The sequence below is a fragment of the Anguilla rostrata genome, chromosome 4 (assembly GCF_018555375.3).
Source record: "Anguilla rostrata isolate EN2019 chromosome 4, ASM1855537v3, whole genome shotgun sequence".
Lineage (NCBI taxonomy): Eukaryota > Metazoa > Chordata > Actinopteri > Anguilliformes > Anguillidae > Anguilla > Anguilla rostrata.
The window spans coordinates 60739648-60761977 of NC_057936.1; the positions used below are offsets into that span (position 1 = coordinate 60739648).

General features: G+C 47.1%; 1 protein-coding gene across 3 annotated transcripts in view; it reads right to left on the reverse strand.

Annotated features, from left to right (window-relative positions):
• Positions 1-2947: 2947 nt before the first annotated feature.
• cnbd1 (cyclic nucleotide binding domain containing 1) overlaps positions 2948-22330 on the reverse strand; it is a 30056-nt gene continuing 10673 nt past the window's right edge. For 2 of the 3 annotated variants that reach the window (XM_064333719.1, XM_064333716.1), the window contains 9 exons: positions 18797-18942; positions 16075-16160; positions 15580-15717; positions 13804-13936; positions 10571-10680; positions 10232-10382; positions 9367-9434; positions 9043-9102; positions 2948-3273 (listed from right to left, as the gene is read on the reverse strand). In XM_064333719.1, coding sequence (XP_064189789.1) covers positions 3151-3273; positions 9043-9102; positions 9367-9434; positions 10232-10382; positions 10571-10680; positions 13804-13936; positions 15580-15717; positions 16075-16160; positions 18797-18942 — 1015 coding nt within the window. In that variant the 3' untranslated portion in view covers positions 2948-3150. The remainder of the gene's footprint in view (positions 3274-9042; positions 9103-9366; positions 9435-10231; positions 10383-10570; positions 10681-13803; positions 13937-15579; positions 15718-16074; positions 16161-18796; positions 18943-22330) is intronic. The other variant, XM_064333717.1, reaches the window with a different exon arrangement.

Sequence of the window (22330 nt, forward strand, 5' to 3'; positions counted from 1 at the left end):
AAGAATACTGAATCTGTTCTGTGTTAAACAAACCTGAGACAGAAAAAGACTGCTGAAGACAGCACGTGAGGATTCTAAACAGTCAGATGTGGAGGTATGCAGGAAGCACACACACACACGCACAAGCGCACACACACGCACACAGACACACACGGTACACCCATCACACGTGCACACCACACAGTATACATTCTAATAACATGATACACACACATACATAGTATGCATTCTAGTAACATGAGACACACAGTGCATCATGGTAAAAAAATTTCAGTTTCCATACAATAATGTTCCAGTGTACACACACACACACATAAAGTATGCAAATTAAACAATACTATAAATTCTGTTACAGGAAAACAGGAAACATGGCCAATTTAAATATACTATAATTTATATACTGTCTGTGTGTGTGTGTGTGTCTGTGTGCTTGTGTGTGCATCTGTGTGTGTGTCTGTGTGTGTGTATCTGTGTGTGTGACTGTGCGCTTATGTGTGTATCTGTGAGTGTGTGTGTGTGCGCGTGCTTGAGTGTGTATCTGTGAGTGTGAGTGTGTGTGTGTGTGCGCGCTTGTGTGTGTATCTGTGTGTGTGTGTCTGTGCGCTTGTGTGTGTATCTCTGTGTGTGCGCCTGTGTGCTTGTGTGTGTATCTGTGTGAGCATGTACCTGTGATCCTTGAATAAACTGTGTAAAAGAACAACACAAAGCCCTTTAGGACTACAAGAGAGACCTCACACCCTCACCACATTCATATTCAAATGTTTTTATGATTCAGTTTAACAAGCATGAGCGCTGTCCCCTACAGACTCAAGGGTGAATCCACATCAAAGCAGCCACATTTATTTATTTACTTTTTCAAAGTACTACAACAATAACCGTTCATAATGTTCTTATGGCTCAAACACCTGCTGCAACAATCACAGTCACAATAGAGTCTGAGTGATAACAGACAGTCTTTCTCTCTCTTGCTCTTCATGGTGGGTCTTTATTAGCCATTAACAGACCTGTGTTGCCAAAATACCAATTAGAATATTAATTTACATCTGAACACATTCCCACAATGCCTCCTTTTTCAGAGGAATATATATATATTTTTTAAACAACTGAAAACAATGAAAAGGGGAGATTCTGTATTTCTGAAAATTTGGGATGATCGCTTATCGGCCATTTTAAGAGTCTGATAGAGTAGCAGGGCAGGCCCCTGAGATGTACACTTCCTGACTTATTTGTCCTCTTCATAGCAGTGTTCTGTTTTCCTGGCCAACCCACATATTGGGCTGTCCGCTGGTTCTGACAATCTAATAAATTGTAAACAGTGTGAGATTGTTCAAGAGGCTTTTGGGTATTGCCTTGCTGGAGATTTCTCGCGGAGTGCCTCATCCTCTCTCTGAAGGACCGAATCAATGTCAGTGCAGACTAAACACTTTCATCAGGTGTGTTAAAAAAAAGAGAAAAAAAACAGCCAAAATTGCTGTAAACTGTCGTAGTGTTACAACACGGTGAAAATAAACACAGACTGTACGAACTCAGCACAATTATTTACCCCAAAACAAGACAAGAATCATCTGAAGCGAGGCAATTCCGCGTAACACAGACCCTGTTTCTGTTTCTCGCACCAGTGCGGCAGCCACCTGAGCAACTGGAAAGACAAAATAACGACACCCAATCGGAAGTAGATGTCAAGCGACGCTCCGCACACACGCTGCGCTCGCAGGTGATAATTACCCCATCAAAACCGACTTCTGTTTCCCGTCCGCATCGGGGGTGCCGGTGTGCCAACCCGGGGGTGCGGCGTGCCAACCCGGGACGGCTTGCTGCGTGTGTCGGCTTTCGTTCCGACCAATTACGCGTGCTCGATTTTAACCGCTGTGGCTCACCGGTGGCGCCCCGCTCCACCCGATCGCCGCGGGAAAACATTTTCACACGGGAGACACACGCAGACAGTAGCTGGGCCTCGGGATCTTTTTATAAAAAAATTTTTTTTTTTTTTTTAAATGGAATATAAAATAAATGATTGGGCTAATCAGATAATTTGTAAAAGAAAAGATGTATATAGTTCTGCGTAAATGCGTGCACGTGTGGTTCGGGAAGTGGGATTTCAGTTGAGGGTTTGCGAGTTTGATTCACAGGTGGGGCAGAGCCACTTGACCGTCTCCCGTAGCGCGTGGCTTGTGTGGACTGTAGGGTGTTAAATAGAGCGGGCTCGAACGGCACGGGTGAGGAGACTTGCGAAACACAATCTGGGGTTCCAAAGTGAGGTGAATAAATAAGTGAATGAATAAAGGGGATCGATGTGGTTCGATAAAAACGGTCTCACACTACAAGTGCCCTCTGCCGTGCAAATGGACTGCTCGTGAGCGGGGCCCGGAAAGCCATCGAAAACAAAAACAGCGCTCTGCTTTGTTCCAAGCACAAGCATATGGCATCTGTCTGGGAGCTGTCAAGCCGAAGCAGGCCCATTACGGCTCTATGCCTCTGTCTCTCCTTCCTCCCCGAGCCCACCCACCCCCTCAATTCGGCTTTCGCGAGCACCGCTCTCACACTGACAAGCTGATTGAGAATAATTGCATCTTGTTTTAGGAGAGACGGAAAGAAGGAGAGGGGTGAGAGAGAGACAGACAGAAAGAGAGAGAGAGAGGGGGAGAGAGAGAGAGCAAAAGAGATGGATATCGTTTGCTTTTTAAAATGCTGGAGAGACTGCAGCTGCATTTAAAAAAAAAGACTGTTGGGAAGAAACGCAGTGCATGGAGGGATGAGAGGCTGGGATGGAGGAATGAGAGGATGGGATGGAGGGATGAGAGGCTGGGATGGAGGGATGAGAGGATAGGATGGAGGGATGAGAGGCTGGGATGGAGGGATATGAGGCTGGGATAGAGGGATGAGAGGCTGGGAGGGGATGAGGTGGAGAGGATGAGAGGCTGGGATGGAGGGATGAGAGCTGGGATGGAGGATAGAGGATGGATGAGGGATGAGAGGCTGGGATGGAGGGATATGAGGCTGGGATAGAGGGATGAGAGGCTGGGATGGAGGGATGAGAGGCTGGGATGGAGGGATGAGAGGATAGGATGGAGGGATGAGAGGCTGGGATGGAGGGATATGAGGCTGGGATAGAGGGATGAGAGGCTGGGATGGAGGGTGGTGGGTGTGTATTTAAAGAGAGGAAGTGGGGGGATTGCGGTGTGTATCCTGGTCTCTTCTGACCCTGATCTGGTTCCACTTCCCACATCCCTGCACAATGCCGTTGTAGAACAGAGCATCTCTCAGCACCCGCCTCTGCACAAAAAACAAAACACACACACCATTACCAACAATCAGCACACCATAACCAACAATCATCACACCATAACCAACAATCATCACACCATTACCAACAATCAGCACACCATTACCAACAATCAGCACACCATAACCAACAACCACCATACCATAACCAACAATCATCACACCATAGCCAACAATCATCACACCATTACCAACAATCAGCACACCATAACCAACAATCATCACACCCTAACCAACAATCATCAGACCATTACCAACAATCAACTCCTATCGTCGGTTCTGACACTGCTACCTAAACACAGAACTCATCTGGAAAAAGATGTCTGCTGAACGCCACGGGCTCTAAAACAGTGGTCTCAAACTGTGCGTGAGTGAAGCTAGCATCGGGCTCAGGAAAAGTTAACATCTCCCCGCACACCATCTTCTTCAGTAGACCCAACCGTGGCAACAAGAATTAATTTATTCATTTGCCAGCAACTTCCCAAAAACACGAAGCAACGCTTGGCTCCCGCCCTCGTCAGAAGGGTTTGAAACAAACAAGCCGAGCGGCTTTGTGCACGTTGTTATCTTTTAATTGAACACAAACTTGTTTGGTTTGGAGAGGATTTGGGGTGCAGGGGGAGGTTTATTAATATTCTGACTGAGAGCAGACTTCCAATTCAAGGAAACCTTCATTTTGAAAGTTTGTGAAACAGTTGCCACTTCCTAATTAAGAAGCTTGGAAAAAGCAATGTGACTATTGTTACTGAGAAAACAAAAACATGCTTATTAACTGGCTCATTTAAGAAAAACAAATAAAAAACTAATTACAATTATATTGATTTATGTCCTCCTCAGCTATGTCCACACACTGTGTGTGTGTGTGTGTGTGCATTTGTAAGGATTTACAGGTCATATTAAAGTGGAGTAAATTAATGTACTTTATTTCATTATTATTTTTTTAACTGGAACTGTTTTTGAGGGATCAGAAAGAAGAGGACATTATTTATGGCACGCCAGCACATATATGCTAGACATCCTGCTGGCTCAGTGAATTAGCTGATACCGGATATAAGGGCGTGCTGAAGCCTATCCCAGCATGCATTGGGCAAGAGGCTGGAACACACCCTGGACAGGCCACCAATCTATCGCAGGGCACACATAACATTCACTCACACACTCATACCTATGGGCAATTGAGAGTCGGCGAAAGAGTAAATAAAAAAAAATCAATAAACACTTACTCATTACAATCGAAAAAGGTTGGCCCCACTTTGATCTGGTTTCCTCTTTTTTTAAAGATTGGGTACATAATTTTCATTCCGTACTCTACAACTCCTGACTTCCGTACACCTCAGAGAATGAACGCTTGGCGAACCAGGTGATTATGTAGGCAGTTCCGAGGGAGAGAGAGAGAGCTTTGACTATCAAATTACCGAAAAGGCCGCTGAGACTCCTGTGCGCATCGCTGAATATGTACGTCTGCCTGGGCTACGGTGAAATCGCCTCCTCTGAAAACAGACTGACTGGTGTGAGAGTCAAGCTTCATGAACTGCAGAGCACCTTGAGTTCAGCCCTCACAGATGAGCGTGCGATTGTAATCAAAGTTAAGGATGGTCTGTTGAATAAATCCAGGACATTGCATGGGGGGACTAAGGTGACTAAGGCATCTTGGGAGTGCTTCGAGAGTCGTCTGGTCTCCCCCACCACTGCGGTCCGGCGCCTCTTTCGTCGTTGCCTCCACCGGTGCCCACGTCCGTCGCCACCTGCCGCTCCCCACCACCGCCACCCGGCCCCGCCCATCATCTGAGCCACATCATGGACTGCATTTATATAGCGCTTTTATCCATCGTAAACTCTGTAAAACTGATTGACATGCTGGTCACCAGTCGGCACCCTGAGCCGACCAGAGGAGGATGGGTTTCCCCCTTGAGCCTGGTTCATTCCGAGGTTTCTTCCCATCTGCCACAGGGAGTTTTTCCTTGCCACTGTTGCCTTAGGCTTGCTCCTGTGGGGGTTTAGGCCAGGGTTGTCTATAAAGCGTATTGTGACAACTGCTGTAAAATACACTATACAAATAAAATTTGTTTGGCTGACTCATACGTCCCAGGTTCTCACTTTCGAGCACCACTTTGTCCCCGACAAAATCCTGTCTTCCCAACAACAAAAATAAATAAATAAATCAATCCAGAAAAAGCAGCCAAACTCTATCTCTGTCCATAAACTGGTGTTTACAGAAATCCTGCCCCAAACAAGTCCGGCCACAACTATAGCCATGCAGACCTTTGTCTACAGCAATCCGGCAAACATATGAATTAAGGTATGATTCATGACTCCCCCGCGGGGGAAAAAACAAAAAAAAAAACTAAAAAGATAATGAGAAGGAAAACATTTTCTTTTTCTTTTCCTGGCAAGGAAAACCTGTAAACAGAGTGGGACAGAGAGAGCAGACGACTAGAGATGTATTTACCAAAAGTGCACGGGCCTTCAAAATGCTATCAGCTCAGCAACACAAACAGACGCCGCCAATTTTAGACTTTCAAAAAAAAAAAATTATATTAAAAAAAAAACGAGCACAATATGGAGGGAAAACAAACGTTTGAGTGCCCTGCTGTTAGCTAATCTGTCAGATTATGATTTAAATGCCCTCCTTACACTTACTTACTGCTTGGATGTGAATGTTGCTTTTAATGTTTGCTCACAGGCAGGGCCAACATAAACCATTTACTTAAGCATCAGGCTTCTGCAAACGTAGCATAGCAGATGATTAAGATGACAGAGATTACCTTGTCAGAAACATGACAGAATTATTAATATTCCTAATGTCGTCCAAGAAGAAGAAGAAAAAAAGACCTGACCAAAAAAAAAAAAAAAAAAAAAGAGTGGCATATTTTCAGCCTGCTTTCTGTGTGAGGTCAGAGATACAGAGCCCCCTGCAGGATGGAGGTGGTAATGACAGTGAGGTGGTATAAAAGCAGGTGAGGGAGAAACAGAAGGAATACCTGCAGGGGCAGAGAGGTTGTGGCATTGCCCGGCAACCTAAAACATTTTCACCGCAATGACTTCTGGCCACCTGCGTGCCAAATACGGCCTCTGCTCGCAGACCTGGTCCATTCTGATTGGCTGCCCCAGGAGAAGCTCGAATGCGATTGGTTCTTGCACTGCCCTGACTGTCTGAACAGGCTAGTGCCACCTGCCAGGCGCATCATCCAGGTTGGTTGTGAACGAGGGAGAAAGCCAATGATCGACCGGTGAGTCGTTTATTCTTCGTTTCCGGGACGATGAATCGGACAGGTCCTGGGAATCTGGGAGAGACGTAGACGAGGAAGCGCGGACCGCACACACGCGTGTGTGGCAGAGAGAGAGAGACGGTTGTTCACTTCACCCCCCCCACCCTCCACCCTATGCAAGCAACCCTCAGGAGTCTCACGAAGAGGCTATTGGGGGGGGGGTGAAAAGTAATAGCCCTGTGAATCTGGGGAGAGGGGAAGTGACCCCACACTCTGTCCTCCTCGTTCAGGAGAGCACACCGGGCTGGCCTGGGTTCACAATGCATTGCATTTCAGAGCAGGGGATTTCACCACGACGATAGAGATTGGAGGGGGAGAGAGAGAAGCAAAGAAGGAGAGAAAGAGTGAGAGAGAAAAAGAGAGAAGGAAAGGAGAGAAATGAGAGATAGAGAGAAAGAAGAGAGAGGAGAGGCAGAGGGGTTTTGCTTGTGTGAGTGTGTGTGTGTGTGTGTGTGTATGTGCTGTATGCACACACGTGTATGTGTGTGTGCATGTGTTCACAGAGAAGCACAGAGGTGACAGAGAGAGAGACAGAGAGAGAGAAAAGTGAGAGAGTGAAGGATACAGAGAGAGAGAAGTGAGAGAGTGAAGGAGAGGAGAGAGAGTGAGACAGTGGAATGTGAGGAAGAGAGAGAGAGAGAAGTGAGAGAGAGTAAAGTGAGAGAGAGAGAGTTACGGTGTAATCGTCTTTGAGAAACCTGGCGCGGGGAAGCGCTTCTGGAAATCCGTGAGAGCAAAGGAGGATGTTTGGTGGTCGAGCGAGCGTGCGTCTCCCAGCCTCTGGGAACGCGGCTCTGTCTCTCTGGGGTGTAACGGAGCGCCACGTTTCCAGCGCTGACGGTCCAGACGTCACGCCACTCGGCCAGGCAGGGAAAAGACGCCGTGCGGAAACTTCCCCGGGAAATTTACCGCCGGCAGAGATGATAAATCCGGCATCTAACAGCCGCTCTGCCCGACGCAGAAGAGAGCGATCAAAGCATCCGTTTTAATAAGTTAGATACATAACAGAGCATATTCAGGATCAGAACATATAATGCGGAGGACTAAAGAAGTCCCCAGACATAAAATCGCTCCCATGTAGCCTATGCCATAGATCATACTGTCTCTTGGTTCAAAACGTTTTGGCAATCATATTTATATCCAAAGTACACACTAAAATAATTACATTTGATATCATATAATATATTGTTTAATATCATTTTATATCATGAAGCTGTTTTTCTGGGCCCGGTATGAGGTATTACTTCAAGCAGTTCTTGCACCGAACCCTGGAGAAGAGTGCTTCCTGCGAGAGTTTCCTGCGAGATCTGCTTTTTATTTCCTGTTAAGGTTGTTGCCATGGCAAACGGGGTGACCAATGGGAAACCTTTATCATTCAGGCCAACAGAAATTCACCATGCACAATTATATTTTTATGCTGTCAACACTGTATATACACTACATTACCCTACCTCTGCACATATCCGTACGACATCCACTACATGGCCAAAAGTATATGGACACCTGACATCCAACATCTCATTCAAAATTATTGGCACTAATATGGAGCTGGTCCACCCTTTGCTGCTATAAGAACCTACACTCTTCTGGGAAGGCTTTATACCAGATGTTGGAGCATTGCTGCAGGGATTTGCTTCCATTCAGCCAAAAGAGCATTAGCGAGGTCAGGCAATTAGGCCTGACTCACAGTTGGCTTTCCAATTGATCCCAAAGGTGCTGGATGGGGTTGAGGTCAGGGCTATGCGCAGGCCAGTCAAGTTCTTCCACACTGTTGTTGACAAAACCATTTCTATATGGACCTTCCAGTGTGCCTGGGGGAATTGTCATGCTGAAACAGGAAAGGGCCTTCCCCAAACTGTTGTGAAAACACAGAATTATCCAGAATGTGATTATATGCTGTAGCATTAAGATTTGCCTTCACTGGAACTAAGGGGCCTAGCCCAAACCATGAAAAATGGTGATTCACCTGCCCCAAGTGTGTAAGGTGAGAACCACCCTTTACATTGGAGCACTTTTGAGATCATTCAAAGAAAAGCTCTGTATAAATACAGTCTGTTTTCATTATCGATGTTGGCTCGTTTGGGTCGTTAAGATGGTTTGAAAAAGCCAACTTACTGGTCTCCATAACATAAGCTATAAGGTATAATATTTGTAAAGGTATTTAATGATTTTATACAGAAAAACTTCCAGCTGATTAACACTGATGGAACGTTCATAATCTGAACAATGTGCTTGTAGCTGACATCACAATCGGCCGCTGCAGTTGCCGCAGTTACAGACCGTTTCCCCGGCAAAGCTTCTAACGGACAAAATCCCAGGCAAGGTCACCATCACATCAGACCACGACAATGGCCATAATCTTAGCATCGGGCCTATGCCGATAAGTTCGTTTCCAGCTATCAGCTGTCCTGATATTAGTGTGTACCCCTCGTAACATTGTGTATTGTAATGCAAGGTAATGTAATGCTCTGTCATGTTATGTAACCATTACCTTGATACGCAGCCACTCCTTTTGTCTCTCCTGTGCCACGTACATCTTGTTCATCTGCTCCTGAGCGGGACACAATGATGATGCACATGGATCAGAACCGGTTTGGACCGCGAGTCCCTGTGTTTGGTGGATCAGAACCAGTTTGGACCGCGAGTCCCTGTGTTTGGTGGATCAGAACCAGTTTGGACCGCGAGTCCCTGTGTTTGGTGGATCAGAACCGGTTTGGATAACGGGGTTGGTATGTGGGGTCCTATGGGGGTTGCACGGTGGGGTTGGAGGTGGAGAAGGGAGGAGAGTCTAGGCTGCTGAGAGGCCGGGTCTCACCTGACTCAGTTTCCCGTAGGCCGGCTGCTCCGTCTGCCCTATCAGAGACCGAGTCACAGAGTCCAGCCCTGCAGATAAAACGCGTCACTCAGACACAATCAAAGAAGAGCAGCCGCTGAACAGCAAAGAGCATCTGCAATAACCAGGGCTGGGAGAGACAGGAACTCCATGAACACCCCACAGTGACTGGAGCTGCAGTCAGCAGGCAGACAGGAGCTCCATGAACACCCCACAGTGACTGGAGCTGCAGTCAGCACCCGGACAGGAGCTCCATGAACACCCCACAATGAATGGAATTGCTGTTAGCTGACAGTTACTCACTTGTGCGGACCAATGCAAATATTTTGTCCTCCAAAGCAGAACAAAATGATTTATTACATTCAGTGGGCCGCTGTTAGCATAAATCTCCACCCATTTTGTTTTTGGTTCAAAGCAGCATCTTTCGTCCATCGTAAGTAATAACCATCAATAGCATAATAAATCATCAATAACTGCTACTTAATGCCCTACTTACATATGCCTCCTCCACCTACTACAGCACTTAGCATAAGGTTGTAGCTTTATGTAATGACTCTAACAATCTTTTTCGACACTGATCATATAACATGGCCATAGCTCGTTGCCAAGAACATGTATGTATGCAGCTTAGCAGAATTAATATAATGGCTAAGGAACTGGACAGGCAACTCAGAGGCTGGTAAAACTGCTTCAGTAAAGACCCAGTTAAATAGATTGTATGTAAATAAAATGTATGGACTTTCACTCTCGATTGACTAAATGCCTGAACGTGAACATGAAATCTTGCGTTTCAAAATTCGAAATGCCGAGCTGACCCTTTCACACCCGGTCGGCAGGTGAGGCTCACCTTTCAGATCGCTGGGGAGGATGACTCCCATCTTCACCTCCGTCGCCGTGACAACGCTGCAAGGGGAAGGCTGGTCCAGGAGCACGCTGGTCTCCCCGAACGACGCCCCGGGACCCAGTTTGCCCACTACCACGTACTTGACCCTGTTGCCCTGACAACCAAGACACAGCAGGTACACTCGGCGAATGGGAAAAGGCAAAGAGAGACACCGCAGTGCCGGAGGTCAACCGCCCCCCCCACAATGCCAGCGCTCACGTCATTGGCAGTTCTCATCCCTAAGTTCACCTGTGACAGGCACGGACCACAAACCATGGCAACACTGCAAACAAAAAGTGTTACCTTTTTTCCAGGTTCCCTTTTCGGTACTCCCTCGATATCCCGAAGGATGTTACACTCCCCTGTCCGGATGTAGGTTACGAAGGGACACACCTCACCCTCCCGAACTAGAACTGCAGGTGGAAGGACGAAGAGACTCAGAAACTCCTCACAAACACTGCAGGGGCCCAGAAGGAAAGACGGCGCTGCTGCAATTAAGTGCAGTTAATGGTGTGGGGACACTGTGCAGCAGGATGTGCCATGTTCACGGGAGAATGTGTATACTGTGTGAGTGTGTGTGTGTGTGTCTGTGTGTGTACATGCAAGTGATACACGTGCAAGAGGGATGAAGGTGTAGATAGTGTGGCACAGTGGGTAAGGAACTGGGCTTGTAACCGAAAGGTCGTAGGTTCGATTCCCGGGTAGGATACTGCCGTTGTACCCTTGAGCAAGGTACTTAACCGAAATTGCTTCAGTATATACCCAGCTGTATAAATGGATACAATGTAAAAATGCTATGTAAAAGTTGTGTAAGTCGCTCTGGATAAGAGCGTCTGCTAAATGCCTGTAATGTAATGTAATGTAAAGATAGGGAAAGAGAAAAGGAAAGGGAAAGATGTGTGTGGGAAACCGATAGGGGAGGAAAATGGGCAGAGTGAGAGAGAAAAAGAGGGACAGAGACAGAGAGAGAGACAGAGCTAGCAAGTGATACAAGTGATGTGCTCTCTCTGGCAGATGCAGGCATTGTCTGTGCGTGTGTGTGTGTGTGTGTATGAGTGTGAGTGTATGTGTGTGTGTGTGACAGTGTGTGTGTGTGTGTGCCTGCATGTGTGTGTGTGTGTGTGTGAGACAGGGCGGGGAGGTGAGCAGTAGCAGTATCAGTACTGATTTATTGGGATCTTTAACTGCAGGAAAAACACTGTACCTCAGCCCTGACAGGTGTTGGTAAATCCCATTTCAGCTAACGCTGTCCCCTTTTTATTTGTTTATTTTTTAACACCCACCCACTCAACCCTGCAGACACAAATCTATTTACCAGGCAAGTGGGCAGGGTGAGTGTGGGGGGAGGGGAGGCATCACCACAGACACAGGAAATCCTCAGGTCTTTGTCATGAGACCCAGATAAACAGATGCATGCTCATGTGCCCCCACCCCCACCTAACATTCACCTCTGCAAAAAAGACAACCACACCCAACCCTCGCCCTCTCTTATCTCCAGTGACAACAGTGTAGTCCCCCCCAAACTCCTCCCTTGTCTCCCTTGGCAACAACAGCGCCACACCCCCAACCCCTGGTCTCCCTGGTAACAACAGTACCACACCACCAAACCTTGGTCTCCCTTGGTCATGACAATACCAAACCCCCAATCCCTGGTCTCCCTGGTAACAATAGCGCCAAACCCCTCTATGTTAGTGCCCAAGCACCCAGCTACTGTTTGAAACCCACCACACACACACACACACACACACACACTCAAACGGCCCTGTTATCAATCTTACTGTGCATTAACGAGACAGCCCTAAACATCTGACCTCTCTCTCTATCTGTTTCTCTCATTCTCTCCTTATCTGTTTCTCTCATTCTCTCTCTCCCTCTGTTTCTCACATTCTCTCTCTATCTGTTTCTCTCATTCTTTCTCTATCTCTGTTTCTCTCATTCTTTCTCTATCTCTGTTTCTCTCATTCTTTGTCTTCCTCTGTTTCTCTCTCTACCTCATCTGTAGCCATGAGAGGGGGTTAAAACCTGTTTGATGGCAGTTCTCAATTTGCTCTTTAAGGAGGGGGCAGGGGGGAGGTGAGGGGCGGGGGGGGCAGAATGTGTGTGGGGGTGAGGAGGGGAACGACCGGACCGCAGCCACCGCTGGAATTAGCGGCCTAACCGCCCCATTACCGAATTTAAACCCCTCGTCTGGGGTAACGACCGCGCTGCAACAACAATCGCCACGGCGATGCACGGCCTCAGGCGGCGGCCAATAGGAACAGCCGAGGGAGAGCTCCGAGCGCACGGAGCGGAGGCGCACGGAACGCCGTGTTCCGTTAACGAGGCCCCGCCCCCCCACAGAGCACACGTGTGTGTGTGTGTGTGTGTGCGTGTGTGTGAGTGTGTGTAATGCACAGATTGCAGGTTTGAATCCCAGTCGGGTCACCGCCATCGTACCCTTGAGCAAGGCGCTTGACCCCGGAACTGCTTCAGTGAAATAGCCAGCTGTATAAGTGGATGGACAGCATGTCTTATTCAGAAAAAACCCCGCTAATCCCCTTATTCTCCTCCCAGGGCATCTCACCGTTCAGTCACTCTCTCCGAGCACACAAAAGCGCTCGCATTAGCGAAAACAAAAACCTCCTTCCCTTAAGCGCAATCCCACCCCTGGGCCTACTGGTGGACAGAGAGGAAAGCTCAAGGTTCAAAATCACCTCTAATCTGCTTTGTTTTACTGCCTGGAGATGGCCGTGTAGCACTGTAGCTAACATATTTGAATAAGATTAGTAGATATAACTGACGGTGGGAAAGGTAAGGATAATGATGGGGTGTCGTCAGGGCGACGGCGTTTGACAGAAAGTGTTTATGATGTCGTGCGCGGGGGGGCGGGGCTATTATTATATCGCCGTTATGTTCACCCGCCACCCCTCAGGGGAAAGAGGGAGATGGAGGAGAGCGAGAGGGAGAGAGGGACGCAGTAGTGGACTCATTTGTTTGTGTTCCGCAAATGTCGTTTCCCGAGGATCCGAGGGGAGGGGTTGGGGGAGGGGGGGATCGCCAGCTGTTTCCATGGGCGACAGCCATGTGCAGCAGCCTGCTTGCGTGTCGCGGCTCACCCCCACCACCCCCCCCCCACCCCCTAACAAATCCTACCCTCCTGGGCCCCCCCCCCAACAGAAACTCGCATACCCCCTTCTCATTTCTGCTCCATTTGTCTCCTGTCATTAATCCCATAATGGCCATGGGCGAGAGGGTATGAGCAGGGACAATGTCAATCACTGACTTGGACCAATCCAGAGACAGAAGAAGAAAAAAAAACTCGTGAGTCACGGAGGTAATGTGATATCTCTTCCTGTTTTGGGTTCATGAGGTTTGTGAAGCCTCGGTGGGCTATCATTAGTCGAACACAATGGCGACTAATTAATTAGCGATTACTTAATTAGCAGCTCATTTGATTTCTCCTGTCCTTATGTCAACATCATATATGCATACACGAGCATAAACTCTGGATCCTCACAAGTCGAATCGGCAAAAAAAATGAGAGGGGAGAGGACTACCGTGATTGGCTGGCAGTTGTCTCATCTGGATGAGGTCAGACAGTTTCTTGATTGACAGCTTGTGCCAGTGGAGGTAGAAAGGACAGGATTGGACGATTGACTCTCTCAGGGCGGAGTTCTGGGCTTCGATCTCCTGCAGGCCAAAAGCAACAACACATGCGCAGCAGGCAGGTTTACACCAAGCGGACAGAACCGGGCTGCGTTTCCGAAGCTCACTTCCTGGTCTTGTTGAGAGACGTTGCCCACTAGCGCCTGTGCGGTTGGCTGCAACGCGGTCAAAATACAAAGTTAATCATTTCTTTCCACAAGAAAAAAGTAGTTCTTCGTCTAATGTCTCCCCATATGCCGATTTGTTATTTGTTAAGTTATTGTGCTATTTGGACAAGATGGTAATACAAGAAGGACGGTTTGCGCCACTGCCAAGTCGTTGTACCTCACGCGCTTAGTGGACAACTGGACTTCATGTCCCTACTGCGTAGTCTCAGGCTCCAGTTTGCACAACATGGAGGCGCCCACGAACTACACTACCCATGCTCAAAACCCTTTCACCAAGCCCACGGAGAGTCAATGGGTGACGTCGCAGTGACCTTGTCCATATTTTTCTACAGTATAGTCTATGGTTTGCACCCATTTAGCATCAGCAGTGTGCCAAAACTAGAATACCAGCAATGCACTCTGATTGGATCTTCTTTCCTGCAAATTAACAATGTAATATGATGCAATATGGGGGTAAAACCTAATCCATCCAAACTCTGACCTCCCTGTAATTCAGAAATTAACAACCCCAGGCCCAATTAGTGCTTTATGGCTATTGCATGAGCCTTTAAATGATGACACTACTGCGACTGGCTTTTCATGCAAATGGCACCAGGGTTATAATGGGTGATTAGAGTGCAATTAAGACCGTGATTGGATTTCTTGTCAATCAAAATTCACATTTTTTTCTTCATTTTTAAATGAACTGTGCAGGAAAACTCCAGAAAGAGCAGTTTTGCACTGGGAGGAGGGGTAGAAACTCCCACAGAGTACTCAAAACTACAGGTACTCCCACAGGTACTCCAACCTATCTGAGTTTGGGAAAGGTGCTCTAACCTGTCTGAGTTTGGGACAGGTGCCTGTCTGAGTTTGGGACAGGTGCTCTAACCTGTCTGAGTTTGGGACAGGTGTGCTAACCTGTCTGAGTTTGGGACAGGTACTCTAACCTGTCTGAGTTTGGGACAGGTGCTCTAACCTGTCTGAGTTTGGGACAGGTACTCTAACCTGTCTGAGTTTGGGACAGGTGCTCTAACCTGTCTGAGTTTGGGACAGGTGCTCTAACCTGTCTGAGTTTGGGACAGGTGTGCTAACCTGTCTGAGTTTGGGACAGGTGCTCTAACCTGTCTGAGTCTGGGACAGGTGCTCTAACCTGTCTGAGTTTGGGACAGGTGTGCTAACCTGTCTGAGTTTGGGACAGGTGCTCTAACCTGTCTGAGTTTGGGACAGGTGCTCTAACCTGTCTGAGTTTGGGACAGGTGCTCTAACCTGTCTGAGTTTGGGACAGGTGCCTGTCTGAGTTTGGGACAGGTGCTCTAACCTGTCTGAGTTTGGGACAGGTGCTCTAACCTGTCTGAGTTTGGGACAGGTGCTCTAACCTGTCTGAGTTTGGGACAGGTGCTCTAACCTGTCTGAGTTTGGGACAGGTGCTCTAACCTGTCTGAGTTTGGGACAGGTGCTCTAACCTGTCTGAGTTTGGGAAAGGTGCTCTAACCTGTCTGAGTTTGGGACAGGTGCGCTAACCTGTTGGAGTCTGGCGTAGGCGGCCCTGGGGATCCTCAGGATCTCACAGTTGTCCAGCGTTACGGCGTGCTGGGCGTCTGCGTGAGCCTCGTCCGTGTCCTGCTCCTCCAGCGACCCGAAACATCCACCCACTCCCATCTGCAAAAGGGGGGTCACAGAAAACCAACAGCCAATCAGCACGTCAAAATTAGTCACCTGACAGACAGCCAATCAGCACCTCCCATTTAGTCACCAGACAGACAGCCAATCAGCACGTCCTGTATAGTCACCTGACAGCATGGGTGGTGTGACAACCTCACACAGCCTCTGTAGAAACTGAGACCGTTGGATAAACTGGCTGACTGATTATGGAGGTGCAGGGCGTGGGGTGACAATCTGAGGGTGTCCCTGCGTGGTGCGTTACAGCACCGGTCTACAACCGGCTCCACCACATACAGTACCATGGCCACACTCGCGGCAGCTTTACAGCCGTTGTCATAACGTTGTCATGGTTACCGTTACCGTGTCAGTCTTGGTGGCCTCATGTGAGTACAGCCTCACGGTTCCCCTCAGCACAAGGTGTAGTCCGTTGTGTCCGAAAACTGCGGGAAGAGGCAAAAATGGGTGGGGGGGGGGCATTAAGAGCACATTAATCCCCTCCCTCCCTCGGTTACAGAGCTCCAGAACCTCCTGGGCTGGAACCAGGCCCAGAGCTCCAGAACCTCCCGGGCTGGAACCAGGCCCAGAGCTCCAGAACCTCCCGGGCTGGAACCAGGCCCAGAGCTCCAGAACCTCCCGGGCTGGAACCAGGCCCAGAACTCCTGGAGCAGCAGCAGCAGCAGCAGCAGTCACGCTCGGATAACCACAAGCATCCATCAAAAGGGCTGGTCATTGCTTTGTGTCACTGTGTGCGTGTGTGTGTGTGCATGTGCGTGTGTGTGGGTGCGTGCATGTGTATATGTGCGTGTGTGCATGTATGTGTGTGCGTGTGTGTGTGTGTGTGTGAGTGAGTTTATTCATCCCACCTCCTCAAAAAAACAACAAAACAAAAACAAAACAAAACCGACAAAATAACTCAAAGGAAGGAATGGTGGACGGAGGGACAGAGGGACGGATGGACGGAGGGACGGATGGATGTTAAGCTGACAGTGATCGCCGCTGCCTGCAGAATGGTCGTGCTCAGAATACACGCTCTCACCTGTCCTTCAGTCCGCTGCATTAATCTCCACAAAGAGCCTGAAATCAATGAGCCTCTGGTACAAACGCAGGAGCATGCCCCACTGACCCCCCCCCCCCTTCCAAATCAATGAGCCTCTGGTGCATTCACTGGCCCAAACGCTGGAGCATGCCCCACTGACCCCCCCAGAGACCCAGAATATAGGAACAGATCCATCACGAACACTACTCTCACAAATACACAACTCTCTCATAAACATGCAGCTTGCTCACAAACACCTCCCTCACAAACAAACGCACAACTCTCTCACAAATACACACCACTCTCACAAACACACAACTCTTACAAATACACAACTCTCTCACAAACACCTCTCTCACGAACACACAACCCTTACAAGCACACAACTCTCACAAATACACAACTCTCTCATTAACACACAACTCTGTCACACAACTCTCTTAAAAATACAAAAATCAAACACAACTCCACGTGGGTTTCCTCCCACAGTCCTGCCTTTCACCCAATGCATGCTGGGATAGGCTCCAGCCCCCCCCCCCCCCCCACCCCACCCCACGAGCCTGCCCGGATAAGCGGGAATAGATAATGAATGGGCCGGTGGGAAAAGGCCAATTACAAACCCTTGAAAACTCAAACAACATGCCCAAAAAACAAATAAATCACGACGGCAGTAAACTCCAAACTATTTTTTGTTTGTCTGCAAACATCCGAGATATTGACGAGCGTGCCCGACGTGATCGATAGATTTGATTAGTTTAAATAGCAGCGCGTCTGCTGCCTTTTAGCAAATGGCCACCTCCTGTAATCGGACAGAGAGCTTTAAATCACTCATTTATTTATTTGCCTCCCAATAAAGACGGGCCCAGCGGCAGATGGTTCCACATCCATAACGATCTCCGCGGCGTGAGAGGGGCGAGGAGGAGGACGAACGACTGGCTCCTGCTAGCGGCTTCGTGTTAAAATCCAGACGCCGGCACGTGTCTGCTTTGGGAAAACGAGGCCCGCAGACACTCCTCGAACCCGGGCCCGGCGATGAGAAAGCTCGGTCATTAAAACCACCGCACCTCTCGTTACGTGTCAGCTAAACATATAATGACTTGCATTAAAACTGCTAGAGAAACAAAGGTTCTTCTTCATATGATGATGATGATGATTACTATTATTATTATTATTGTTATTGTAGTAACTTTAGGTCTTACTGTAACTCAATCAACATTTGACCTCAAATGTCCAAAAGTTTGTTTATTTTTACATAAAGTTTGAATAGAAGGTTCAATATACCCTTAACAGTGCTTACATACCTGTCTACAGTTATCCATTTAATATACTGCAGGAGACTTACTGGGTCAGTTTTGCTGAATTTGATTGCTTGGCCGCAGCCCATCTGGGACTCAAACCAACAAACTTCAGGTTATGAATAAAGATGCAAAATCCATTTAAGGACCGATTGTTACTTGCTCACCTTAAGCTGGCCACTTGATTTATGTGCATTTTAATGCTCAATAAGCGTGTGATTGAAAACTTGGCGAAGGTGTGGAAAAGGCCTGGATTTGGGGAATTTTTTTATCCAATTAGCACCACTGAACTCCTTCCAATGATAATGCTTCGCCAGACCCTGAAACCCACACAATGCCTGGGGGACCGAAACAAACAGGATGCTGAGATGGAGCCTCATAAATGAAGAGAAAATGTGATTTTAAAGCCTATTACCATGCTCCGCAGGCCCATGAATTTTATTTTTATTTCACGCCAGCGCTGCTCAGTACAACAGCTGTGGTTTTCATAATCCAATAGCACTATAGACTATAAGGCAGTTATTCATATGTAATAAAGCCTTTATATGTGCGTGTGTGTGTGCGTGTGTGTATCTATGTGTATGTGTGTGTGAGTGTATGTGCGTGTGCAAGTTTGTATGTGTGTGTGTCCATGCGTGTGTGCGTGTGCGTGAGTAAGTGTGTGTATGTGCGTCTGTGCATGTGTGTGAGTGTGTTTGTGTGAGCGTGTGTGTGTCTATGCGTGTGTGTGTTTATGCACACTCACTGGTCTGTTCCCTCTCCCAGGACTCCAGGATTGCAATGCTGCTGATCTGCTGAAGCTCCTGATTGGACAGGAGGGTAGACAGGCAGGGAAAGGCATTCAGTGTCCTGCGGATAGCCTGCTGGTCCGCCAGTGACCTCTCTATGGGCCTGCACAGAGCACATATATTATGACATCATCACGACATCACAAATGTCACAAGTCACAAGTTCAATTCCTGGCCAATTTTCTCCTGTAGCCAATTGGAAAATGGCCGTCTCTTTTCCTACACTGCCGCCATCAATAGGGCAGCAGTGGAGTATAATGGTTCGGGAGCCAGACTTGTAAGGTTACAGGTTCAATTCCAAGGTGGGACAAAGCCATTCTAACCTTCACTAAGGTAGTTAACCATAATTGCTTCACTGAATAGCTCAGCTGTCCATTACATTGCATTTATTTGACACTTTTATCCAAAGTGACACAGTACAGTAAGTGCACACCGAAGGTCATTGGAACAACTACAGACCACATGTCCGATAAGGTATAATACTCATTACGTCACAATTATTTATAGCTATGAACACATTAAGTCCAGTTCACACAATAAGCATAGGCTAGGTCAGAAAGTTGTGGTAATTCAAACTAGGAGGCATGACAATGAGCTATAACATCAAGATAAGGATACAAGTGCAATATAAGTATTGGATGGAGTGATTGCAATGTGAGTGCTGTAGCAATAAGATAGAAGGATACAAGTGATAAGAGTGATCCTAGATTGGGAGTGCCCTGCAAAGAGTGATAGTTAAACCAGGTACTGCAGTAGCTGCATGTGTGTGGTTGCAATGCAGTCACAGTAAATACAACACAGGAGGATAAAGGATAAACAATAAAAACAAAGAAAGGTGTTAATAAAATATGTGACATCCGTGTATGTGTGTGTGTGTGTGTTCAAGTACATTTCAATCATTATTTTTAGTTTTTTATTTTCCTTTTCTGCAGAGGGAAAAAGAAATGGGTTATGTTGCAAATGTCATGTTTGACAATAGCAGAGGGCAGCCAGCCGTTAAATTAACTTTTGTGCGCTGCACACCCACAGTTTAATGCGTCCTTCTGTTGCATTCTGGGACCAACAGGATGCTGAAGGTGGGGCTGCAATGCAGACGCATAACCTTTCCTGTCTATCTGTCTATTATTATTATTATTTCCTTTTATTGAGCAGGAAATAATAACAATCGTAATAGTAATAATAATAATAATAATAGTAGTAGTAATAATAATAATAGTAATAATAGTAATAACAATAATAATAATAATAATAATAAATAACTGGCATGAATAAAATGCAGATTTGGATCAGTGTCAGAGATTCAGTACGTCAAATATTGCGACTCCAAGTAATCAATTTCTAACTTGCCGTTAGAGAAACAGGAATTTAACATGTTAACCTATGTAGCAGTCTTTACTCTTGTCTTCTCTGCTCTCACAGTTTTGATTTGATTAGAAGTGATGTGTACCTAGTGAAATATGCATAATTCAGCTCTAAACATTTATATGAGTATGTCTAGCAGTTCAAATAGGGGTCACATGGACTCTGACTGCACCAATCAGAGTTCACCAAACAATTCAATGTGCAACAGCTGTATAAAATGCCGCCACTTATAATGTATGCAGAATAGAGGAAACTGCACGAAACCACATTTATTTTACCACAGCTCCATCGTGTAGTTCTGTACACAATATTCACATTTGCTCCTATAATTACACCCTTACTGAAGATTCATTAAGACCACATTAAAATTCATTATGTTCGGGGCTTGAAACTAATCAGATCACTTTTGGCCGAATGAAAAATTATTCTGCGGCTTAATTATGGGATAATTGGAGAGAGGCAGAAGCACTCCCATATTGTTGCTGTCGAGTTTGACTTAACGTAGTATTTCTACCTCTGGACCAAAGGTTTCAGAAATTGTTCTCTTTGCTACACCATCACGTGAACACCAATTCCATTTCCTTGCGAGAGATAATTTAAATTTACTTTAGATTTATTATACGATCCCAAAATAGATTCAATAGCACAAAAACCAACAACAGTCCACATCAGGTTTATAGAGGTTAAAATGCTGTCTGACCGCATCACCTGTCTACGTACAACTCTGATTTAGGAGTACAAGGCACTTCCTGCGGAGCCTCTGACAATCGCTGCCTTTACTGAATAAACAGCTGTGATACGATATCTCAGATATTATTAAAACGGTGTTTTGATAAAGACCACTGAAGCAGACTGTGGTACGGGCGAATTGAGAGAAGATAACTGAGTCTGTGCTTCATTCAGTGCCATTCATCGAAATGGTGAAGTATTTTACATCAGGAGTACCTGTCTGGGAAAGAGCAACATTATGGTGCACGACAACGCAGTGAAAATCACTTTCTTTTACCACCCCACCCCACCCCACCCCTCCCTCCCGAAATACAAAATAAACAGAGTAAAGAGGGAGGCAGCCCAGTCAGGAGAACTGTGTTCTTGCGTGTACATGAATTTTAAGCATATACAGTGAGCTCCACCATGCTTGGCCCTGAAATGAGGGGGCTATGTATAAACAGCGCTGCCATTTCTACATGTTGAAACCAAAAGTGTATAAAAAATACCCATAAATAAAAGCTGAGGACGTGGACTCTAACCAGCTAGATTAACCACAAGATTCCATCCTGACCTGGAGCAAAAGGGCTTCGCTGCATTGTCACATCAAACTTTGTCCGTTTGAGGAGATGAGAATGGGCGGTTTTGACAGTTCTGCTCTCCACTCAGCAGCCAGGATCTTTTTCTTTCTTTTTTTTACAATAAATAAATAAATAAATACAATCCTCCATATCACCTGCCACGCGCTTCAGTGACCCCCATTAAATATTGAGGAAGTGTCTGAATCCGGCTCTATACTTACACAGGCCCAAGTGCGCGGGCTCTGCCACGCCCGAGCGAGCTCGTTATTCTGGGTAATTGCAGCAGAACATGGCGGCCTCGGGGCAGCTGCCTACCTTCTCCTCTCCAGGGGGCGGAGCCCTGCAGCTAAGGAGCTTAACTCCTCCCCAAGGGGGGGTGGAGCCCTGAGGTAAGGAGCTTAACTCCTCCCCAGGGGGGCGGAGCCCTGAGGGTAAGGAGCTTGACTCCTCCCCAGGGGGGCGGAGCCCTGAGGGTAAGGAGCTTAACTCCTCCCCAGGGGGGCGGAGCCATGAGGGTAAGGGGCTTAATTCCTCCCGTGAAGGACAGGGCATTCGCGCCCAAGATCTTTCCGTTCGTCTGTCAAAGCCGCCAATCAGGAAGAATTTCTCAGCTCTCTTAGCCCGTACACAGAAAAGGCTCGAGCAGGTCTTTGGCCATATCGATTTTTTGAGGCCAGAGTATGTGACCGTGAAGCCTTTCGGCAGGTATGTCCAGTATGTTCATTCTCTTTCTCTCTCTTCTCAACTCACTCTTCTTCTCAAGAGCGATGTCTCAAAAAGGTCAGACCGAACGTTCGAGGCACTGCGGCAGTTCGTCCAAAATGACTAGTCCGCGCCACC